The 21,328-nt window shown below is 60.2% G+C and overlaps 2 protein-coding genes across 2 annotated transcripts in view; both read right to left on the reverse strand.

Annotated features, from left to right (window-relative positions):
- The window catches only part of LOC117654260 (probable cationic amino acid transporter), a 41,191-nt gene extending 23,877 nt beyond the window's left edge, over positions 1 to 17,314 (reverse strand). The window contains exon 1 of the mRNA XM_034400676.1: positions 17,184 to 17,314. The gene's annotated coding sequence lies outside the window, so the exon portion shown is untranslated. The remainder of the gene's footprint in view (positions 1 to 17,183) is intronic.
- An 886-nt stretch (positions 17,315 to 18,200) lies between these two features.
- The window catches only part of LOC117642696 (actin-histidine N-methyltransferase), a 28,054-nt gene continuing 24,926 nt past the window's right edge, over positions 18,201 to 21,328 (reverse strand). The window contains exons 7-10 of the mRNA XM_034381146.1: positions 19,476 to 19,590; positions 19,036 to 19,363; positions 18,807 to 18,955; positions 18,201 to 18,618 (exon numbers count right to left, since the gene is read on the reverse strand). Coding sequence (XP_034237037.1) covers positions 18,466 to 18,618; positions 18,807 to 18,955; positions 19,036 to 19,363; positions 19,476 to 19,590 — 745 coding nt within the window. The 3' untranslated portion in view covers positions 18,201 to 18,465. The remainder of the gene's footprint in view (positions 18,619 to 18,806; positions 18,956 to 19,035; positions 19,364 to 19,475; positions 19,591 to 21,328) is intronic.

Here is a 21,328-nt window from a genome sequence, read left to right on the forward strand (position 1 = left end):
TTCGAGAGAGACAGTGATGGGACTGGTCGACTGTAAGTCGGCGGCCGACCCAGTGCGGTTTCTCGGCTGCCCCTCTTCGGTCTTCCTCGGGCCTGATTGGCCGCCTGGACCGGGAATCCTGGTCGCCATGGCAACGGCAAGAGGCACTCCACCGGCCGGGGAGGCTTCCGATTTAACTACTCGACTCGGCGCGCGTACTATTCGCCCCCTGGGCCCTCGGGTCCTTCGTGATCCCTTCAGTGCCACTGCGGGGCGCTGTAAACATGTGGGGCCTTCCTCGTCGGTACCTGCGGGCACTACACGCGGAAAAAGCGCGCGCCGCCGCCGGGGCTTGAACCCACGCCCGGGGCCTCGGGCTGAAAGCTGGGAAGGGCACTCGGGAGCGCTGTAAACACACCGCAGCCGCGGAGCCGTTTCCGTGTTCCACTGACGAAAAAAATGTTGCCGCCGGCGCCGAGGCTCGAACCCACGCCCGGGGACGGACAAGAGGCACTGTGACACAGGGTCCCACGCGCGGAAAACGCTGCCGCCGCCGGGGATCGAACCCACACCCACAGCCTGGGACGAGCACCTGCGTCCGACATTGTATGCCTGTCGTGCGGTGGACTGAAACCCTGGAACGCTGGGACCCTGGAACCCTGGAATGCGGGCCTCTGATTGGCTCCACGTCGTTAATTACTGCGCCAGTGAGGCCTGAGCAACAGACCTGTCTCTGTCTCTGTTTGGGGCCGGATCGGGCGAGGGGGAGAGAAAGATGGGGCGGGGGGCCTTGATCTCTAATTGGCTGGCTGGCACTGATTAGCGTCAAAGCTGCGCGCCGCTGCTGAGAGATGATCCGAACGGCAGCAGACACACTGTCATGACGGAACAGAAAAGAACAAGCCAACGGATGGATTTTTCTGTTGCAAAAAATCCGTTTTCAGCTCGTCGCTCGACCCTCCATTTTAAAAGCCCGCCAGCTCGGCCGAGAGAGAATCGGGTGGCTCAGGCAGGGCACTCGCGTCGCCTACACTCGGGTCTTGGTTCCGGAGGGATGACGCGGCGACGCGGCGGGTCATAGTGGGTGTGACCTAGCCTGGGCCCGGCCGCCCGGCCACGGCCCCTCGGCCGCGTGGGCCAAATTAATTAATTAATGCACTCAGGTTAGTCACATCCGACCTTCGTCCCGAGCTATGCTGCTGCCGCGCTGCCGCCGCCCGGGCCCTGTGTGACTGCAGACCGCCGACTCGGTCTGCCTCACAGGGGTACACACTGTCAAAAAATATGACTCGTCTAAATTTTTTTTTTAAATTAATAGTGCCGTATCCCCCAGTGATTCCCAGGGAAAAGAATGAAAACTTGCTTGGTGTTGTCGTCGATTCGACTTTGTTATTTGAAAGGACCACTACGCCGGCCACGCCTCCGAATATAAACCTCCAGTCGTGCACCCGATCGCAAAAAGAGGAAAATATCTGGAAAAACGATTTCCTCAAAGAGAGCAAAAATGTGCTGCCGGAAAGAGCATAGGGCGCAGAGTGTGTTTTCACGACTCCCGTTACCTTCCCCGTGATGCCGCCGCCGTCGCAGCTCCACTCTGGCGTGCGGGATATGGCAGTTTCGGCGAGTAAAAAAGAAACGGCTTTTCCTTTTGCCGCGGGGGTTATTTCTGTCAGGACTCCAGCAGCAGCCTGATTCCGAGCAGTGATTCGTCTCTCTCGCTCTCTCTCGCGCGCCCGTATGTGAGACGGAGAGCGAGAGAGACGGTCTGTGGGGAACCAGGCGGCAGGCCGCGTGGCTCGGGGCCGTCTGGTCGCAGCGACGCATCACCGTGCAGGTGCACCCGCCAAGGAAACTAGGTTGGAACAGATGGCATGTGGACGGGCCGGGCGAAGGGTGTGAAATCCGGAGAGAGAGAGAGAGAGAGAGAGAGAGAGAGAGAGAGAGAGAGAGAGGGGGGGGGAGGGAGAGAGAGGGGTCGGCATCGACCGGGCGCGCCGGCTTGGCTTGGCTCACGCAGCGTGGTTCGGCCCCTCCCCGCTGCGCCGTGGCTGCCGTGCCTGGCGTGGCGCGGTGTCAGCGTGCCCTGCCGAACAGTGTCCAGCATGGCCACGCCGCGCCACGCCACGCCACGCCGTGCTTAGGGCAGGTCGGGGCCGCACCGTTCATTTCGGTTCAACCGGCCGGCGTGCCAGGCATGCCTCGGTCCGACCAGCCCGCCGGGCCCCTCGATTGGCGGTTGGTCGGACCCCGTCAGTCCGCTCACTCACAGATCGACTGTGTGGCCAGCGCGGTGGCGGCAGCCCGGCAGGCGACCGGCAGGTTCTCCTCGTGCACGCCGTGCTCGCCCACCGCCGCTTTCAGCCCGTTCGGCCGTTCGGGCCCCGTTGCCATTGACGGCGAGGGCAGGGCGGCGCAGGGCGCGAGGGTTATCTTTAGTTACGGGGCCATCCCGGCGGAGCGGAGCCGATCAAGCCGAGTCAACAACGGGATGACCTTCCTATCGCGAGTGGGTGGGCCCGCGCCTCAGCCCGCGCGCCGAACAAAAACCCTCGAGAAATCAATTCTTGAGTGGGCGTTGAACCCACAACCCGCGCATTGGGGCGGAATCGTCTCTTCGTCACGTTTGACCGCTCCAAGAGGATCAGGAGGGGCGTCTCGGTTCCGCCTGGGGTGGGGCCTGTTGGCGGTGGGGCCCCTGGCGGTGGGGCGTGGCGCTGGTGGGCCCGTCTGGACGGAACTCTGCTCTTGAACCTGTTGAGAGGGTGCTGGGCCCCGGCAGTCCCGGCAGTCCCGGCAGCCCCGCCAGGACCTGTTGTAAAGACCGCCGTGTCCCGCCGCGCCCGCATCGCCCGAATCGGCAGTGTGCAGCCACAACGGTCAATTATTAACTCGGGCGGGAAGCGGAGCATGAAGTGTGCGCTTTGAACCGCCATAAAAAAGAAATTGAGAAGTCATAAAAATGAAGAATAAAAATTCCAATGCTAATCGCATTGCAAGGTGTTCCCATTTTCATAACTGGTTTAAAAGTAAGTTATGAAATACCAATAAAAAGGAGTTCTGGTTTGGGTGCGGTATTGCAGCAAAGTTTGTCAAAACGGTAACAAATGTGTAGAAATCGTCGTTTGGCCTGACTTTAGGCAGCCACTGCGTCTGATCTAAGGTGGCTAATCGTTCTCCCTCAACGGGTAGGTATTCCTTGAGCCTTCCTTTAGATCACCTTTGTTACGGAGTGCGATTATACGGCTTAGTTTGGGAGCGGTATTGCAGCAAAGTTTGTCAAAACGGTAACAAATGTGTAGAAATCGTCGTTTGGCCTGACTTTAGGCAGCCACTGCGTCTAATCTAAGGTGGCTAATCGTTCTCCCTCAACGGGTAGGTATTCCTTGAGCCTTCCTTTAGATCACCTTTGTTACGGAGTGCGATTATCCGGCTTAGTTTGGGAGCGGTATTGCAGCAAAGTTTGTCAAAACGGTAACAAATGTGTAGAAATCGTCGTTTGGCCTGACTTTAGGCAGCCGCTGCGTCTGATCTAAGGTGGCTAATCGTTCTCCCTCAACGGGTAGGTATTCCTTGAGCCTTCCTTTAGATCACCTTTGTTACGGAGTGCGATTAGGCGGCTTAGTTTGGGAGCGGTATTGCAGCAAAGTTTGTCAAAACGGTAACAAATGTGTAGAAATCGTCGTTTGGCCTGACTTTAGGCAGCCACTGCGTCTGATCTAAGGTGGCTAATCGTTCTCCCTCAACGGGTAGGTATTCCTTGAGCCTTCCTTTAGATCACCTTTGTTACGGAGTGCGATTATCCGGCTTAGTTTGGGAGCGGTATTGCAGCAAAGTTTGTCAAAACGGTAACAAATGTGTAGAAATCGTCGTTTGGCCTGACTTTAGGCAGCCACTGCGTCTGATCTAAGGTGGCTAATCGTTCTCCCTCAACGGGTAGGTATTCCTTGAGCCTTCCTTTAGATCACCTTTGTTACGGAGTGCGATTATCCGGCTTAGTTTGGGAGCGGTATTGCAGCAAAGTTTGTCAAAACGGTAACAAATGTGTAGAAATCGGCGTATGGCCTGACTTTAGGCAGCCACTGCGTCTGATCTAAGCTGGCTAATCGTTCTCCCTCAACGGGTAGGTATTCCTTGAGCCTTCCTTTAGATCACCTTTGTTACGGAGTGCGATTATCCGGCTTAGTTTGGGAGCGGTATTGCAGCAAAGTTTGTCAAAACGGTAACAAATGTGTAGAAATCGTCGTTTGGCCTGACTTTAGGCAGCCACTGCGTCTGATCTAAGGTGGCTAATCGTTCTCCCTCAACGGGTAGGTATTCCTTGAGCCTTCCTTTAGATCACCTTTGTTACGGAGTGCGATTATCCGGCTTAGTTTGGGAGCGGTATTGCAGCAAAGTTTGTCAAAACGGTAACAAATGTGTAGAAATCGTCGTTTGGCCTGACTTTAGGCAGCCACTGCGTCTGATCTAAGGTGGCTAATCGTTCTCCCTCAACGGGTAGGTATTCCTTGAGCCTTCCTTTAGATCACCTTTGTTACGGAGTGCGATTATCCGGCTTAGTTTGGGAGCGGTATTGCAGCAAAGTTTGTCAAAACGGTAACAAATGTGTAGAAATCGGCGTATGGCCTGACTTTAGGCAGCCACTGCGTCTGATCTAAGCTGGCTAATCGTTCTCCCTCAACGGGTAGGTATTCCTTGAGCCTTCCTTTAGATCACCTTTGTTACGGAGTGCGATTATCCGGCTTAGTTTGGGAGCGGTATTGCAGCAAAGTTTGTCAAAACGGTAACAAATGTGTAGAAATCGTCGTTTGGCCTGACTTTAGGCAGCCACTGCGTCTGATCTAAGGTGGCTAATCGTTCTCCCTCAACGGGTAGGTATTCCTTGAGCCTTCCTTTAGATCACCTTTGTTACGGAGTGCGATTATCCGGCTTAGTTTGGGAGCGGTATTGCAGCAAAGTTTGTCAAAACGGTAACAAATGTGTAGAAATCGTCGTTTGGCCTGACTTTAGGCCGCCACTGCGTCTTATCTTGGGCGGCCAGCCTGGTGATGGCCCGTGCGCCAGAAGCGAGCCAGGGAGGATCCCCATCCCCACGGCCCGGGTCGCGGGTCGCGAGGGACGGGGGGAAGTCTCACGGCCAGCCACAGCCAGCCTGCCTCGGCTTGGCTCGGGTTACCGCCGGTGAATTGATCACCCAGGAGGCCACCGGGGAGCACGAGCTCGAGGCGGACGAGGAGAAGAGGCCACTAGACAAGCACCCTCCGCTGCAAAGCTTGATTCCCCGATTCCGGCGCACTATACGTCCTTGCACTAGAAAAAATAAGTAGTTGTCCAACAGCGTGCCGTTCTTTGAAGTCGATTCCTCGATACAGTGTAGTGACGTCTTTTTGGTTTTGCTACGACTCGGCACGTCGTTCTTCCGTATGCTCAGTGGCTGGCCGTTAAAGACGAGAGAGACGCCGGAAGTCGGAACTCTGCTTGCAATTAACCTTAATGCGGATTCTATGGATTGAAATCCCCCACGGGAACACGGATATGAAGTGATGCCATTTGACTGGCTGATGTTGAGTGCGCCGTGTGGGTCCGTGGGGGTGGTCGTGGTCTGGGTGGCGTGGGCAGTGCGTCCGGCCGGGTGGACCCTGGACAGACATGAATTTATAATTCCGGTGGACGAGGAGGGGGTCACGGTGCCCCGAGCGAGCGCCGTCCAAAGCGGATCCAGTGTATCGACGCCGTGGCGTGCCCGGCCCGGCCGGCCCACACTTAACGCTTCCATGTTTCGGCCCCAAAAAAGAAGAGGGTGGAAACGCCACACACGTGATAAATGCACATAAATTGCAGGCCGGCCGGATAAAGGCCCTACTCCGCTGCCTCGGCAAACTGTGCATCCCCTGGGATGCCCGCAATGGAGGTCGACCCCAGGGATGAGCGATACGCCCCACCCCGCGGCCCGCCAAGGGTGCGGCCCCGCCGCGGGCCCCGCGCCACCCGAAGAGCGAAAGCGGTCGAAGTTCGGTTCGCAGGGCCCCGCGGCCGCACGGCCCACGGCACGGCCCAGGGCCCAGGGCTCGGCGGGCCAAGCGGGGCGCGGCGGCGCGGCCGTGCAACAGGGAGTGCAGCCGGTGGCCTACATCCAGGCCTCGGCCTCGGCGGAGCCCTCTGGTTGTCCCTCGAGGCCCTGGGCTGTGCTGGCACTACCGCTCTGGGTATCAACTTTCCCGCGGGCACGCTCCGCAGCGTGGGCTTGGTGTCCCGTCGCTGTCTCCCTCGCGCTCGCGGCGCGCCGCGTGGAGGTGCGGGAGAGACGGGGCGACGAGGGCACTGATCGGAGTTGGCCGCGGCCCCCACAGTCCAGGGCGTTCCTTGGGAGTGAGGCAGTGGCCGGCACTCGCAGCCTGCATACGAAATGGCGCCCATAGCGCGGCGGGCAGGGCACGGCACGGCATGGCATGGCGCCTTCCTCGCCCTCGCCTCTCGCCTCCTCAGCACCGCTCAAAGTGAATTAGGCCTCGCTGTGAATTAGAATGCTGCCTATCACAGTGGCGGCGGAAGCCGGCTCTTAGTGGCAGAGTGCCGGGGCGGGGCGGGGCGGGGCGGCCGCAAGATTCACGGCGGCGACGTCGCGGCGGCGGCCGCAGGGGGTTGTGCTGCAACTTGAGGAGAGGAGAGGCCCCGTCGGCCGCCGAGGCGCGCGCATAGTTTGCCAACAGTTTAGAGGCAGGCGGCATCGTCTGCTGAAATTGTTGTCAGCGGCTTGTGTCCGAACCCACGCTACGCGAGCCCCAGGAGGACGGCCGGCAAAAAGGCACAAAGGGGGGAAAAACCGACAGGGAAAAGACGCTGCCGACGACGCGCCCTCGCCTTCTTAGCGACGTCCGTAAAATTGTAACGGCGCCGTGTCTTTTGTAATCAGGCCGGTTTGCCCCCGTGGGACGCCAGGCGACGCAAGGCGACGCAGGCCAGGCCGGAAGACGAGGACTCGATTTTATTCTCGTCCTGCGCCCCGCACTCCGTTTGCCTCGCCGTGCCCCGACCCGCCTGCGCCAATGCCCCGGGACTCCCAGAGTCCTAGCCGGAGCATGACATTAAACTTTTAGTGCGCACTTTCAAAACAAATGACTGTGTCGTCATTTTATGACATTCGGTACATGTTTTCCTTCACAAATGTTGACGCGAATGTTACTGGAATTTTCAATAAAGTGTCCCTCTGACTTTTTTGTGAAACAGCACGATTTGATACTACCAGTGCGCTTGACTCCGTGGCTGGCGCTGGCTGGTGCTGCCACGGGGTCGCGAAGCATCGCGAAGCGAGTCGCGGAGGACAAGACAAGGATAAAGGCAATTAGCTGACGGGACAGGTCTGCCTTGGCTTGGGGCGGCTGGGGGCTGCCTTGGCTCGGCAGCCGCTGCTCGCCTGCTCCGCCGCGGGCCGTGGAAGTGGAAGGCAGCACATCCTTTGCTGTCGTCCGCTGCGGCACACTGTGGAATGCTCTTTATTAAGGTGGAAGGGGTGGAAGACCATCGATCTGGCCAAGGAGGGGGCGGGGCGGGGCGGGGCGGGGCGGCACACCCACGGTGAATCACCAGCCGGCCTTGGCGTAGACGTAGACGCGCTACTCGAGCCGCGCAACTCAGCGCCGCACCCAACCCGCCTGCCTGAAAGGAGGCAAGGAGTGAGGCAATCGGAAGCAGGCCTGCGGCAGCATGCGGCAGCCAAGCCCCCGGCCGCCGTGTTGTGCAGGCCATGGAGTGCGTGATTCCGCCCTGCCTCCCTTTGAGCCTGCCTGTCCGTCCGCCTGTCTGCCTGCCTGCCTGCTTCACGCAGCCCCTCCCCGTTGACGCCCCGGATCCGCTATGGCTTCGCGCGGCTTCGCGGCTTCATGGTGCCCACTGATCCTAATCGGCTGGTCCTTGATCAGCAACAACAACAGCACCCCTCCCTCTCGCCCCCTTTTCTACCCCTTCCTGCTCCCGTCTTTCTTTCACACGGTAATGTTGAGACATGCGAAATCTCCAGACTACCCTAGTGACTAGATTCCGAGTCATCGCTTGACTTTTTTTGTCAAGTGAGGCCTGGAGAAATGAGTTAGTCAACCCAAGTCCTGGCGAAACGTGTACGACGAAAAAACACGTAGCGCGGAGTGGTGCGAATGAAAATTTTGATACTCCGAAAGCATAATGAGCAGTGCAGTTGGTTGGCGCAACTGCATGACTCAAACTGCCAACATTAAAACAGTTATTGTTTTTATTTCTTTCGTTCTCTCGCTGTTTCACTTTCGGCCACCCCATGCCACCTGTGCCTCGCGTTGACGCGGCCTGTTTCCCGGCAGGCATAATCGATGAGGGCGAACTTTTCCAAACTGTCCTAATGTCTCGGAACTCGATGATGGCCCGCCGAGGTTGGCAGCAGTGTGGTGGCGGCGGCGCGACGATTAGCAGCACGCCGCGCCACCCGCCGTCCTTAAGTAAAAGCCGAACAACGAGAAATTCAATTAAGACCGCCGCCCATCCCGAGCAGAAACGGGCAGGCGCGCCAAAATCAAATTACAACAACTGAAGATGACGACAGCGCGCCGCGGTTACGCCCACAAGGAAAAAATAAAAACAAAAGACAAAAAACAAAACAACAAAAACTTGAAAACGAAGGAACGTTAAATGCGCGATGTTAGGCAGAATCTGATGGCGCGTCTGTCTGGCTGCGGGCGACGCGGCGTTTGCGGTGCAAAGACTTGCCAGAGGAGAGAGAAGGGAGGGAGGTATAAAATAAAGTAAAAAAGGATCCTCTTTTACTCGAGCGTACTCTCCTTGGTGCATCTCCCCTGTCGGTCCCCGGGAAGCGAAAGAAAACCTGCGAAGCGTGTCGCTTCCTTGCTGTTGTTTGCCTGCGCTCGCTTTTCGAGGGGAATTTTAAAATACACAAATATGCCCTCACGCTGCTATCGGCACGCCTAAGGCGCGTGCTGTGTTTCACCTCCCGCGGGCGTTTCAGCACCGTCTGTTGGAGCCGTGAGCCAATGACGTCGCGGCGCTTGTCGCAGCTCCAAAGTCTCGGGTTCAAATCCACCCCCACCTTGTCATTTTTAACCGCCATTCGCTCTGCCGTCTTCAAGGCTTATCTAAAAACAAAATAAAATGATTCCGAAGAGGTGCTTTCTCGTCTGACTCGGACTGTTGCCGTTTCCAGTAGAGGTGCCGGTCGGGCCAGCCCGCAGGGGGTGCCGTTAATTGGCTATTTATATGCAAGTGGAGAGACGGGGTGGATCGCGTCGTCCTTTAAACGACGGGGTGGTCTGGCCTGGCTGCCAGCCCCGTCCGGGCGGCCTGCCCGCTGCCAGCCGGCCGTGGCGGTGCCGTGGCGGTGCGGTGGGGTGGAGTCGGTTGGACCGACAGCGCCGGCGCTTGCGGTGGGGCGGCGCTCTTTTCGCCCGTCTGTCGCGGCGGCCGCAGGGGCTTCATAATTCATTAGCGAGATTTCCCCCCACCCCTCCCTCCCCATTCCCCCCACGGTGTTGTTGTTCGCGGTGACGATGGCGAGGACGCCCCGCCTCGTCTGTTTTCACTGCCAAGAACCGTGTTGGTCGACGGACTGAGGCGCTCTCTATTTCTTTTTGCTCGGCCAAAAAACAATGCCGGGTGAAAAACAGCAGTGGCAGGTGGGCTGGACGGCCGTCGCTCCATGGCGTTTGCATGGAGGATGATTTTGCAAAGCCGCACTGTGGTGGAAGGAAATAAGGCGTAAGACTCCTTCTTCGAGCGGACCGGTCGCTGCGTGGCTGGCTGCGTGGCTGGCTGCTGGACTGGACGCGACACAGTGTCACCGATGCCAACCACGGTATCGATAACTCCAAGTATGATCGACTACCATGTCATCGATGTCACCGTTGGCGTCGTCTGTTTCTTCTTGTCGAGGCCGCTTCCAGGAATGACGTCACGGGCCGTGCCGAGCGCTGCGGAGATTCTGCCACCGTTTCGCGCGCACAGTCGGAGAGATGCAGAGTTATGCTAATGCGGCCCGCACACACGGGAGACTGCCGAAATCCGTGTTCGAAAGAGAGCGCCCCCAAAAGTGCATGCTTTTGCGCGTGCTGAAACGCGCGTCCGTCGACCATCACCGACGTTGAAAACAAACGTGAAATTACAAAAATGGCTTACAGTGGCGCAGTAAGGCATGGGCTGGTTCCTGAGGGTGTACCTTTGTGTGTGTTTTGTTGTGTGTGTGTGTGTGTGTGTGTGTGTGTTTGTGTGTGTGTGCGCTCATACGAAAGGCCGGTGCGGCGAAAACGCAGCACCCGTGCGATAGGCGGGCCGTTTCTTTGTTTACTTTATTTGTGGAAACACTGCTTGCGCCACATGCGTTGCTCCCGTGCGCGACCCTCTCCAGCCCCCTCCCCCTCCACCTACTCGTCACGGGTGGGCGAGCTGGGGAGGCTTTGGGCTTTCTAGGTCGGAATTAGTTACCGCTCCGCCCCCATATTGCTGCCGCACTTCCCGTTCCGCTCCCGGAGAATGCCATGTTGTGGGTTGCGGGGAATGCACGTGAGTGGAGTAACGACGCAAAATGTTGCGCTTTTCCGGATGGTTAAAAAAAAGAAACTTTTGCTCGCGGAGCACCGCGGCGCGCTGCGCGGAAGCCTTAATAATTCTGGGTCGTTGTTGTGGTGGCAGCCCTGCAGGGCCCGGCCGGGCCTGGCAGCGATCGCATTCATTATCGGCCTCATTATTCGAAATACAGCGGCGCTGGCGCCCTCGGAGCATTCGCTTTCCCGCCGCGGCCGCCTCCGCAGACCCACTCCCCACTTGACGGGCAGTGCCGCAGCTTTTGTTGTAAACTCTCCGGGAACAGGGAACAGGCAGGGCGGGATTACGCCGCTAACTCCCTTCCAGCTTGCTCCAGCCTGCTCCAGGCTACTCCAGTGGTCCGGCCGGCCGGGCGCAGGCCGGGCGCAGGCTGACTGTATGCCCGGAAAAGAGAGCAGAGTCCCCGAGGCGATCCTCGGCCGGTCGGGCCGGACCGATTCGGCAATCGGATTATTCCCCCCCCCCTCTTTTTCGGGCGGGCCTTTTCTTTGTCGCCCCAGCGGCAGCCCGGACGCTAATAGCTTCCCCTAAAAATGAAATGAGGGAACGAGGAATCTAGTAGCAGCTGTGGGTCGCGGCGCCATCCGTTCCTGTCCGCCGGGCCGGGCCAAGGGCCGGGCTGCTTTCGTGTGTCCGCGGCCACGCTCGCGTGCTGACCGCCGCGGCGCCGCCCCCTGACGGCCTGCTGCCTGCTCGCCCGTCGCATGGCGGGCCTGGCGGGGCCTGGCCGGGGCCACCGAGCAGCCGCGCCCGGCCGTGTGTGTGTGTGTGTGTGTGTCCGCCCGTGAGTGTGTGTGTGCAACATGTGGCCCGGCTCGCGGTCCGCGATGTCCCGCCATGCTCATGTGTTTTTACAACTCGCTGCTCCTTTAGGCCTTGAGGCCCGTCTCGCGGGTTCATCGTGTTCACACAGGGTGTGTCCACCACTGCTACCCCCACCCCCGACATTTTTTCTGCAGCGCGCCCTCCCCCTCCCCTTCCCCGCCGGCCAAGCCGCTCTCCCCGAGGAGCCCCTGTCATGCGCAGACTAGGCCACCCGGCACACGGGCGAGACGAGGAGACGGGGGGGGTTGCCTACGTCCTTCCTCGCAGGCGCCCTGGCGCTCTGGCGCGCACAGACAGGATTCGTACACGCGGAAGAGGGTTGTCTCGGACGTCTTGGGCCAATTCTCCCCCACTCTGTGTGCGTGCATGTGTGTGTGTGTGTGTGTGTGTGTGTGTGTGTGTGTGTGTGTGTGTGTGTGTGTGTGTGTGTGGCCCTTTCCGGCGTGCCCTTCGGGAGACTCTTCGGGCTCGAAACCCTCCGACATTTCGTGTTCGAAAAGGCGGGGATCAGGGATTTGAGGGAAAAGGGTCCGGATGTCAACTTAAAGTCCCCTGTCGAAGGGCAGGGGCGTGACGGGGTGTAGCGGGGCCGGGGGGGGGGGAGGTCCTTTTCCAAACATTGGCCGTCTCCTGCTCTCAACTGACTCCCAGAAAGGAAAAGAAAATCAGCTGAAACAAAGCGATCATACCGTCAGAACAACAAAAAGAAAAGTCTGAACGGATTCAGATGAGTTGTTTTATTGATATACGGATACGGAAATCGAGCTCCCCTTTCAGGGGCACAGAAACCGGGGCCCCTAGTGTGGGGGTGGGTCGCGGCGGCGGGAGCGCACGACTGCTACAAAGGGTGCGCCACTTTTTCCCTCTTCCGCCACCGCAGCCGGTATTTGAACTCGCTCCTCGGCGGGGCCGTGGCAAAGCTTGCGGAAAGCGCGCGTTTGCCGCGCCAAAGGAGCAGCGGTACGGCGGCACAGTGTACGGACGCGGTGGGGGCCGCGTCGCCAGGTCGCCAGGCCGCGCAAGGTAAACCTTACTCACATCTGTGCAAATTAATATTTAAGCTCGGCTCCGGGGATTCCGGGTCCGCGCGGGTCCGGGGCACCGCCTTCCGATTGTGGCGCGGCTCGGCTCCGGCCCGAAAGAGGGGGGGGGGGGCAATCACGGGCGGAAACGCCAGGGCCCCGGAAAGCGAGTTGGCACCGGGCTGCGCGGGGAGGCGCGGGGCGGCTCGACTTCGGGCTTCGGGCTTCGGGGCCACAGATGCCGAGCGCGAAGCACACTCGTCACTCGGCCAACTTGGAATAATGGCCAGTCCACCGGTCTGGAGTTTGCAGTCAGGAGACTTCGGACTGGAGACCGATATTAGCTAGCCGCGCCGACATTCGGGAACTTGTCCAGTACACTCTCAAGAACTCGATTTTAATTAAGGTACAGAAGAATAACTTGGGGTGTCCATCTGAGCTAGAGTAGAGACAAAGGATGTGTGTGAAAGTATAGAGAAAGCCAGTCGCTTCGATCATCGCTTTTTTTTGGAGAGTAGTGCTGAGCAAAAGCCTTCGAACGCTGCTCTGGAATGCATGATAATGAGAGCGCGTGTGTGCCTATCGTGCCCGAGCTTAAACAGCGGATTAAGGAGGGACCTCCGGCCGCGAGTACACTGTGCAGTGCGCCGGGTGCGCGCACGCCGCGGCATGCCGCCGGATGGAACGAGCTGCACCACTCCCCTTGTTCTTGTTCCCCACGGCCTCATCTCCGCCTCGACGCTGCCAGCGGCGCGTGAATCGATTTGGCGTCGCGAGGCATCGTTTCTCGGGACTGCGGGGACCTCGGCGGGGACCGCGGTGCTTCGTGCGTCCCCGGCAAGGCAGCCGTCCCCGCTTACGGCCGCGCCCCGGGGTAGAGTCGACCCCTAGGCCCAAGCCGTAGGCCGGGCCAGCCCGGAAGCCGGCGCCTCTCAAACAGTTACCGGTTCCGGAGTGCAGTGAACGTTGTGGCTCCGGCGGTGTGTCTGTGTGTCTTTGCATGTGTGTGTGTGTGCATTATCTTGGCCGCATCCAATCCTGAAAGCGGTGTTCCGCCTGTCTTTTTTCTGGTGCAGATCAAACCGGACGCAATAACCACTGGCTCACCAAGCCAGCGGGGAAGAGGGCCGGTTCGCCGGGGTGCCCTCTTTCGCAGAAATTTTCTTTATCGCGTTGATTTTATTTCTTCCTCTCCTCCACCCCAGCCCGTGCTTTCGGCGCCTCGCTGGACGCTGGCCTCCGAGCTCCCTGCTAATGATGCTGCAGCTCAGGTTACTGCTGGAGTGCACTCCGGGACAAGCACCGGCAGGGGGCTCATGGACAAGCTTGCCGGGAGTAACAGCAGCAGACTCGCCCCGCTCAGGGAAGCCTTTCGGTGAAATACCCCCGATCACAAGTTTGTCCATAAACGTGCACCCCGATCGTCTTACTTTCGCCAGCGAGGCTCGCTGGGAAGGCTTGGCCAGACAGGCAGCTGGCCTGCCGCTTCGCCCGGCAGCCGAAAGCCCTGTTGCCGAGGTTGAGGTTGCAGGGGGCGCGTTGGGAGTCTGACCCTGTTCGCCGTTCCGTTGTACCGACCGGACCGGACCGTCGTACGACGCGGCCGTGAGACCGTGCGCGGCAGTGAGGCCGTAAACAGGGTCTGAGAGCGCCTCGCCTCGCCTCCACCACCACGCCCTCCTCCACCGCCACCCACCGCGGCCTCCGTCCGGCCCATCGGCCCATCTCACCAGCAACGGCTCACACATGAGAAACCGCCCCCCCCCCCCCCAGCTCCTCTCCCTCCACCCTCCGTCCAATTTTCCCCCTCGAGTTTTCCAGCGGCGCTGCTTTTACTTCCTGGCGTTCCCTTCCGACGCGCTTTCCCGCCGACGGAAGGGAGGCTGACTGCCGCCGTGCCCCGCCCAATCACGCGCTGACAGGCATGCCAGCGAGCTCACACGCCCCCCCCCCTCTCTCTCTCTCTCGCCCACACACGTGCGCCGTCATCGCCACGCTCGACTTTCTCCATTTCGCGCGCATTTTTCGCTCCACCACGGAAGAGAGGAGAGCTGTCAAAGCGAGACTCTACCCCCCCCCCCCCAATCCCCTCGAGAACTCGAAGGCGGGGGGCAGAGGACAGCAACAACGCCAGGGCGGGAGGAAGGGGGTATCTCTGTCGGCGAGCTTAGTACCGTGGACGGAGACGGCGGGGCGGGGCGGGGCGGTGACAGCCTCCCTTATTGGCGGCGATAAGAAGTTATGCGCGCGACGGAGGACGAGGACGGAGCCGAGGCCCTGGGCATTACAGCGGCAGCGCACGCCAACGTGCCGCGCAAATACACCGCCCTGCTTAACACCGTGCCCTACTGCCGCCCTACTGCCGCCCCACTGCCGCCGAGCCATTCCGACGGTCCCTGCTGCAGGCGAGTGCCCCTTCCCCTCCTTCTTCCAGTCCCCGTCGGCGTCCAACTCCACGTTGCGAAACGCGCCCGATGGATAAGCGAGGCGATCCGCCGGCAAGCTGCTGTGTAACCAGGCGAAAGGTGCGGCACCGTATCGATACACCGATTAGACACTGCCCTGTCTCCGCCAGTGGCCAAGGGAGGTGCCTGCTGGAATCAGGTCAGCGAGTCCCCACCCTGTCCGCTGCAGCCAGTGCGACGAGCCAGCGTCACTAACGTCAACCCTGCTTTTCCGCGGCAGCCAGCGTCCCCGTCCGGGTGCCCGGCCCCTCCACCGCCAGGGCCTGGACTGGACCGGGCTGGCCTGGGCCGCGCGCAGCCCTCGGCGCAGCCGGTGGGCAATTGCAGGTCAAATTCACTGACCCCCATCCGACGTGCGTGCGGCCTGCGGCGTGCGGGAGGACTCCACATGGGGTCCTCGCCCCACAACCCGCACGCCGCGCTCGAGCACGTGGCCATTCGCCCATTTACGCTGTGCCGCCCCTGCCTCGGCCGGCCTCGGCCCTCCCCTCCTTGAAGTTGCCCAGGAGCGCGGAAGAGAGTGCGGCGAGGGGGAGCCTCCCTTCGCCTTCGCCTCGTCTTGGTTGGTCTTGGTCCCGCCGCGACCGGGCCGCTCGGCGCGCTTCGCCTCGCCTTGCCCCTTGCTCGCCCCGGCCATGGCGCCATGGCGTTGCCTCGCGCAACTTTGTTTCCGCGCGTTTGCGATGGTTCCCCGGAAAGCGCGGCAGAAACAGGCAGAAACAGCGGACAGGCGAGAGTGGCGCCCAGAACGCGGCGAAGGCGGCGGCCTTTGCGCTGGGCACGGTGGAGCCAGTGCAGTACAGGGTTGCCACCATCCCCCCGATGCTAGCGTTGCCTACTGTCGTTGCCCGAGGACCAGACTTTGTTTTTGAGTCGGGCCGTGAATGCAACTCCTGGGTCTGGCACTTTGTCGAGTCGGGCTGCGGTGGGCAACCCTTCCGACACGGAAGCGGTGTGCGGGGACCGGCTGGCGCGATGCTGCGTCCTTTCTCGCAGTCCAAGTGGCTTCCAATCACGCCTCCGGCACTGCATCATTTAGCGGTTCGCCCTGTAGCCGCGCTGCAGCGCTGCAGCGAGTGGAGTGCAGCACGCCACGCCAGCGCCGCGCCCCGCGCGTCCCCGGGGGCCGAAATAATGCCCTGCCGCTCCCCGTAATCCCCGCCCGTTCCCGGGGGAGCCCCCTTGTTCCTGTTTTTCTTTTCCCCCGCGGCGCGGCACGCGCTTCGCGGCTCTGCCCGCACACCTTCCTCCAGCGCGTCAACTTTTCCAGCGTACCGCGCTACCGCGTGATCTCCCCTTCTCCCCGCCGCGGTTTTTATCTCTTTTGACTGACGCGGGTTCAAATACCAGCCTCGGGGGATTTGCGAGTCCGTGTTCTTTTCTTTGTTTCTTTCGCCTGTCTGCGCACTGGCGGCGCTGCCGGCGCTGCCGGCGGTGCTGGCCGCGGTGCTGGCCATGATGGTGCCGCCCGAGATGGCGATGGCACTCCCAGCAGCCGGGGATGAATTCCATTTGCATTCAAACGTGGAGCCTGCCCGGCCCTCCCGGCCGCCGAGGCCTGGGCCTATGACGTATTCATTGCTTCCTTTCCACCCCCCCTCCCTTCCCACTCCTGGAGTCTGACGCCGGACTTGGCGTGCGTAATCCGGTCCGCCCCGTCTTAGCGCGCCCACGTCGTTGAGGGTGGCCGCGCACCACGGCGGGGCCTCGCCGCCGAGCAGCCTGTGGCTCCGAGGCTCGGCCCCTCCTTGCCGCGGGCCTCGCATGGCCACCACGGCCACCGCCTGCCGTGCCGTGGAGGCGGCGGACCGCGGCGCCGAGTCCGCGAATCGCGTGGTCACGCCGCCGCACGCTTTTAGCTTCGGCGCGGATGGAAGCCGAAAAACCAACACAAAAAGCGGGAAAGAAAAGGGAGTGGAGGAAACAAGAATGCGGCCGAGGAGGGTGTTGGCCGCTCCGGGCTTGCGGGCGCCGTTTTCCCCCCGCGGTTTTTGGCGCCTAAGTACTCGCGCTGCATAAATCATTTTCTGTTTTTCCCTCCGCCGCTGAGGCCGGGGCGGTGAACCCTGGGCCTGTGCCGCCGGCAACAAGCCAGTCCCGGTCGCTCGGCTGAGGCCCGGCCGCCAGATCGTCGCGGCGGACGGCGGGGCTTCCGGTCTGCTTCGGGCAACTAGAATTCCTTCCGGGGACCGCGGGTTCGAAGCCCGCCGGGGGGCGGCGGCCGCCCACTTTGGCCGACCGCCGGCCGACGTGAACGCCTCGTTGACGGCGAGGTGCAAGTGGTTCTCGACAACCCCCGGCCGCGCGTCTCACTCACCTCGTGGTTGTCGTCGACGACTCTGCAGTAATTAAGCCTGGATTAGCACCGGCCAGTCCCCTCGGCTTGCGCGTTCAGAGCGCGTGGGCCCGGGCCGGGGCCCACTGCCGCCCTCGTGCCTGCCACATGCACGCCCCGCACACACACGCACTCACGCACACACTCGCGCGCGAAGGGTTCCGCTGGCGCAGGGCGCTGCCCTGGGCGCTGCCCTGGGCGCTGCCGCCCGGCGGAGCACTCGGCACGCTCAAGCCCAGCGGTGCGGCGTTCGGCGCGTTGCGGGTCGCGGCGCTGCTCGGCGGACGGACGCTGCGCGGCAGGGCTCGACGCCTACTGGCCGCCCTGCTCCCTGCTCGGCGCCGCCAGAGCCGCGCCCCCTCCGGGGCACCGCCGGGGCACCGCCGAGGCGCAGGGGGTGGAGGCGGCGGTGGACGCGGAGCCGAGGGGGCGGGGGGTGGGGGAGCACGCGTATTTTGGCGGTCGAGTATCGACGCAGCCCCGCCAGGCCGCCAGGCCGCCAGGCTACGCCTAGCCAGGCCAGTAGGGGGTGTGGCGTGGCGTGGCGGGGCGGGGCGGGGCGGGGCGGGGTCGCCTGCACAACTGGACCCCGCGACGCCTCCAGCGCCGCCAGCGCAGCCAGCGCCTCTAGCGGCGGACGCGCGAAGCAGGGCGGTGCCCACTCCGCCGCGCCACCGCGCCACGCTCCGCCACGCCACTCTCTCCATTCATAAAGGGTCGCGGGGGCGGTGTTCAAAGCGCCAGCCCCGCGGCCCCGCGGCCCCACGCCCACGCGCCAGGCGGGCTGGGCTGGGCGGCCCGGTTCGGCATTCATCTCCATCCAGTGTCGGTGGAGTCGCCCACATCCCGGCGCGATAGACGTCCTTTCCTGTCAGCGTTCCCGCTTTTGCAGTGGTTGACCCCGAAGTCGGGCGTTGGAGTTCAAAGCCCTAAGCTTCCATTTCTCCTGGTCTTGCAGTGGAAAAGATGTGGAGGGATTGCAAGAAATGAAAGTGAATATTTAACACAAAAAACATTTATTTGAAAATAAAAACAAACAAACGAACAAACATTAAGTCAGAAGCATCCGAAATATATAATTTGCGTTACACGACAGTCCTCTTGGGGTCCCTTCAATCCTTACTTCATCGATTTACACCAGAAAAATAGTGGAATTTACTTCACGTCGACTCATCAGTGCGAGTTAAGTTATTCGGCCCGTGAAACATCACGGTCGAAACACGAAAGCGAGGGCGGAGCGCGGAGGGCGGTGAGGCGCGAAGGTTCACGCCTCCAGGCGAGCGAGGCGCTCGTCGCAGAAGGCGAGGGCGTTCACTAGCAGTCGCTTCTCCTCCAGGCGCAGCGACACCGCCAGGCGCGTGCAGGGGCTCATCTTGCCGACGGCGTCGCCCGCGTCGCCGAGCAGGGCCTCGTCGTCCTGAAAGCCGACGAGGAGAATGTTATCGTTTCGAGGGGTCCATAGGGGAGAAATCAAAGGACAGTCGCGTTGAGACGCGAAAGCGGCGCTCCCAGCGCCTGTGCGGTAGGCAGAACGCGCGCGCTCGTGGCCGATGGGTTGCCTGCCCGCCGGGCGCACCGCGCGTACCGCGCTCCGCGGGGACCCACCTCCTTGCTGGTCGGGTAGGCGGCCAGCAGCAGCTTGATCCGCATGGCCAGGAACGTCCAGGCGCGCTTCTCCAGGGCCTTGTCCAGGGCGCAGGTGTCCTCCTGCAGGGACTCGACGCTGGGGCTGGCCGTCCAGTGGTCCAGCTGGGCTGCACACGAGAGGAGAACAAAAGTGAGAACGGGTCCAAGAAGGCCTTGGCGTTGAAGTGGAGGTCCGAGCGGTACGCACCCTTGTCCATGCTGAAGACCCTGACGAAGGCCTTGAGGCTGGGCAGCACGGGCTGGGGCCCGGCCACCACCTCCCAGTCCCCGGCGGCGGGCAGGCGGAGGCGGTGCAGCAGCGCGGCCTTCTCGGCGTGCAGGGGGTCCGCCTTGGCCACGCCGAGGCGCAGGCGCACCGCGTCGCACGCCGAGCCCGGGTGCACGAAGCCGTTGTGGATCAGCAGCTCGCAGTTGGGCCGGTCGCCGTAGAAGATGAAGACCTGCTTGCCCTTGGCCACGGGCCGCCACGCCACGCACTCGGAGCGGTCCAGCGACACGTTGAAGTCCGTGGACAGCTGCGAGGAAGAAGCAGCACGTCATTCAGGGCATTGACTCCACCAAAATGGCAGAATGGCCGAAAGGTCCCGGTGCGGAAAAGGAGAGTGCAGAATGTTGACGTTGACTTACCTTGCCGTCCGTGTGGTTGCACATGTCCCACAGCGGGATGAGGGCCTGCGTCGTTCCGGACCCGTCCGCCGTCACCACCGTGTTCTGCCTCGTCATCACGGTGGACACCGCCCAGCTGCAACACATCCAGACCGCCACTTAGAGCACCTCGTCGAGCACCTCGTAAAGCACCGCGCGCGGCAGCCTGATTCCGAAGGGTCGCTCCGTCTCTCTCGCACTCAGGGGTGTCCCGCAGGGCGGTGCGGTGCGAGAGAGAGAGAGCGACGAAACGACTCGAGGAACACCTAGTAAAGCACCGTGAACCGCCAGCCAGCCGTCGTCGCTTTACGCAATGTGGCCACGGAAAGGCGGCAAGGCGCCGGCCAGCGTGTCTTCCTGATGAGACCGCGCGCCATGCACCACACCGTGCGCCGCACCCTGCACCGCACCATGCACCGCAGCTTCCTGCTCACAGCGCGGTGCAGCGACATGGCCAGACAGGGCCCCACGGGCGAAGCGGGCGACGCGGCATTTTAGAAGGTGGTTTCCCGCGGTGGTCACAAATGTCTGTGAAAAATCGTGTTTCGGGCCGACTTTAAGCATCCACTGCGTCTGATCCGAGGCGGTATTTCGTCCTCCCTCAACGGGCAATTGGTCTTTGACCCTTCCTTTAGCATGCCTTTGTTACGGAGTGCGATTATCTGCCTTAGTTTGGGAGCAGTATTGCCGCAAAGTTGATCCAAACGGTCACAAATGTCTGAAAAATCGTGTTTTGATCAACTTTGCGGCAATACTGCTCCCAAACTAAGGCAGATAATCGCACTCCGTAACAAAGGCATGCTAAAGGAAGGTCCAAAGACCAATTGCCCGTTGAGGGAGGACGAAATACCGCCTCGGATCAGATGCAGTGGATGCTTAAGGTTACTGTAAGGTGAAAAAACTATCTTCTAAAGTATAGGTGGCAGTGCTTTGGTTTTTGGTGATTTAGTTGCTTACTATGAAAAACTTTTACAGCCACAGACTGGACTCCTAACTCCCATTAGTTCCAAAGTTATGAGGGTTTTAGTGTTATTTTAGTCGTTTACTAAAAATTCTCCTTGCGATGAACCAAAAAGTTTACGGAGGTGTGATTTTTTATTTTAAGGCCCAATGGACATGCAAACAGACTAGCAAAGCCGGATTTGACAATATATGCATAGATAAGCTGCAATTTCTGTTTGGAAAATGCGTTTTGAATTTTTTACTTAAATTTGGTAAAATTTTGGTATTTTTTGGTGTTTTTTTGTGTTTTTTGAGAAGAATTCCTGTTTCATGTTGGAATTTTGGAAATCCGGCTTTGCTACGAGATAGGCAAATCAATAAAGAACTTGTAAAACAAAAATCAAGTCTCGACAACTTTTGGTTCATCGCAAGGAGAATTTTTAGTAAACGACTAAATTTGTTACGTAAACTTCAATAACTCAGAAAATAATGGGAGTTGAGTGCCTCAACTTTGGGTTTAAGTTCATCTTATAGTAAGCAACCTGAAACCTAAATACAAACTTGATGCCACAATTATTTAGAAAAATGATATTTCACATTTTTTCACTTTACAGTAACCTTAAAGTCGGCCCAAGACACGACTTTTCACAGACATTTGTGATCGTTTTGATCAACTTTACGGCAACACTGCTCCCAAACTAAGGCAGATAATCGCTTTCCGTATCAAAGGCATGCTAAAGGAGGGGTCGCGTGGGGTCGCGAAATTTTTCCTGGGGGTCGCGTAAATTTTTGGCTACAAATCCGAAAAAGGTTGGGAACCGCTGCCTTAGGGTGTCCATTCGGCTGCCTTAGGGTGTCCATTCGGCTGCCTTAGGGTGTCCATTCGGCAAGTG

The sequence above is a fragment of the Thrips palmi genome, unplaced genomic scaffold (genome assembly GCF_012932325.1).
Source record: "Thrips palmi isolate BJ-2018 unplaced genomic scaffold, TpBJ-2018v1 HiC_scaffold_1, whole genome shotgun sequence".
Taxonomy (NCBI): Eukaryota; Metazoa; Arthropoda; class Insecta; order Thysanoptera; family Thripidae; genus Thrips; species Thrips palmi.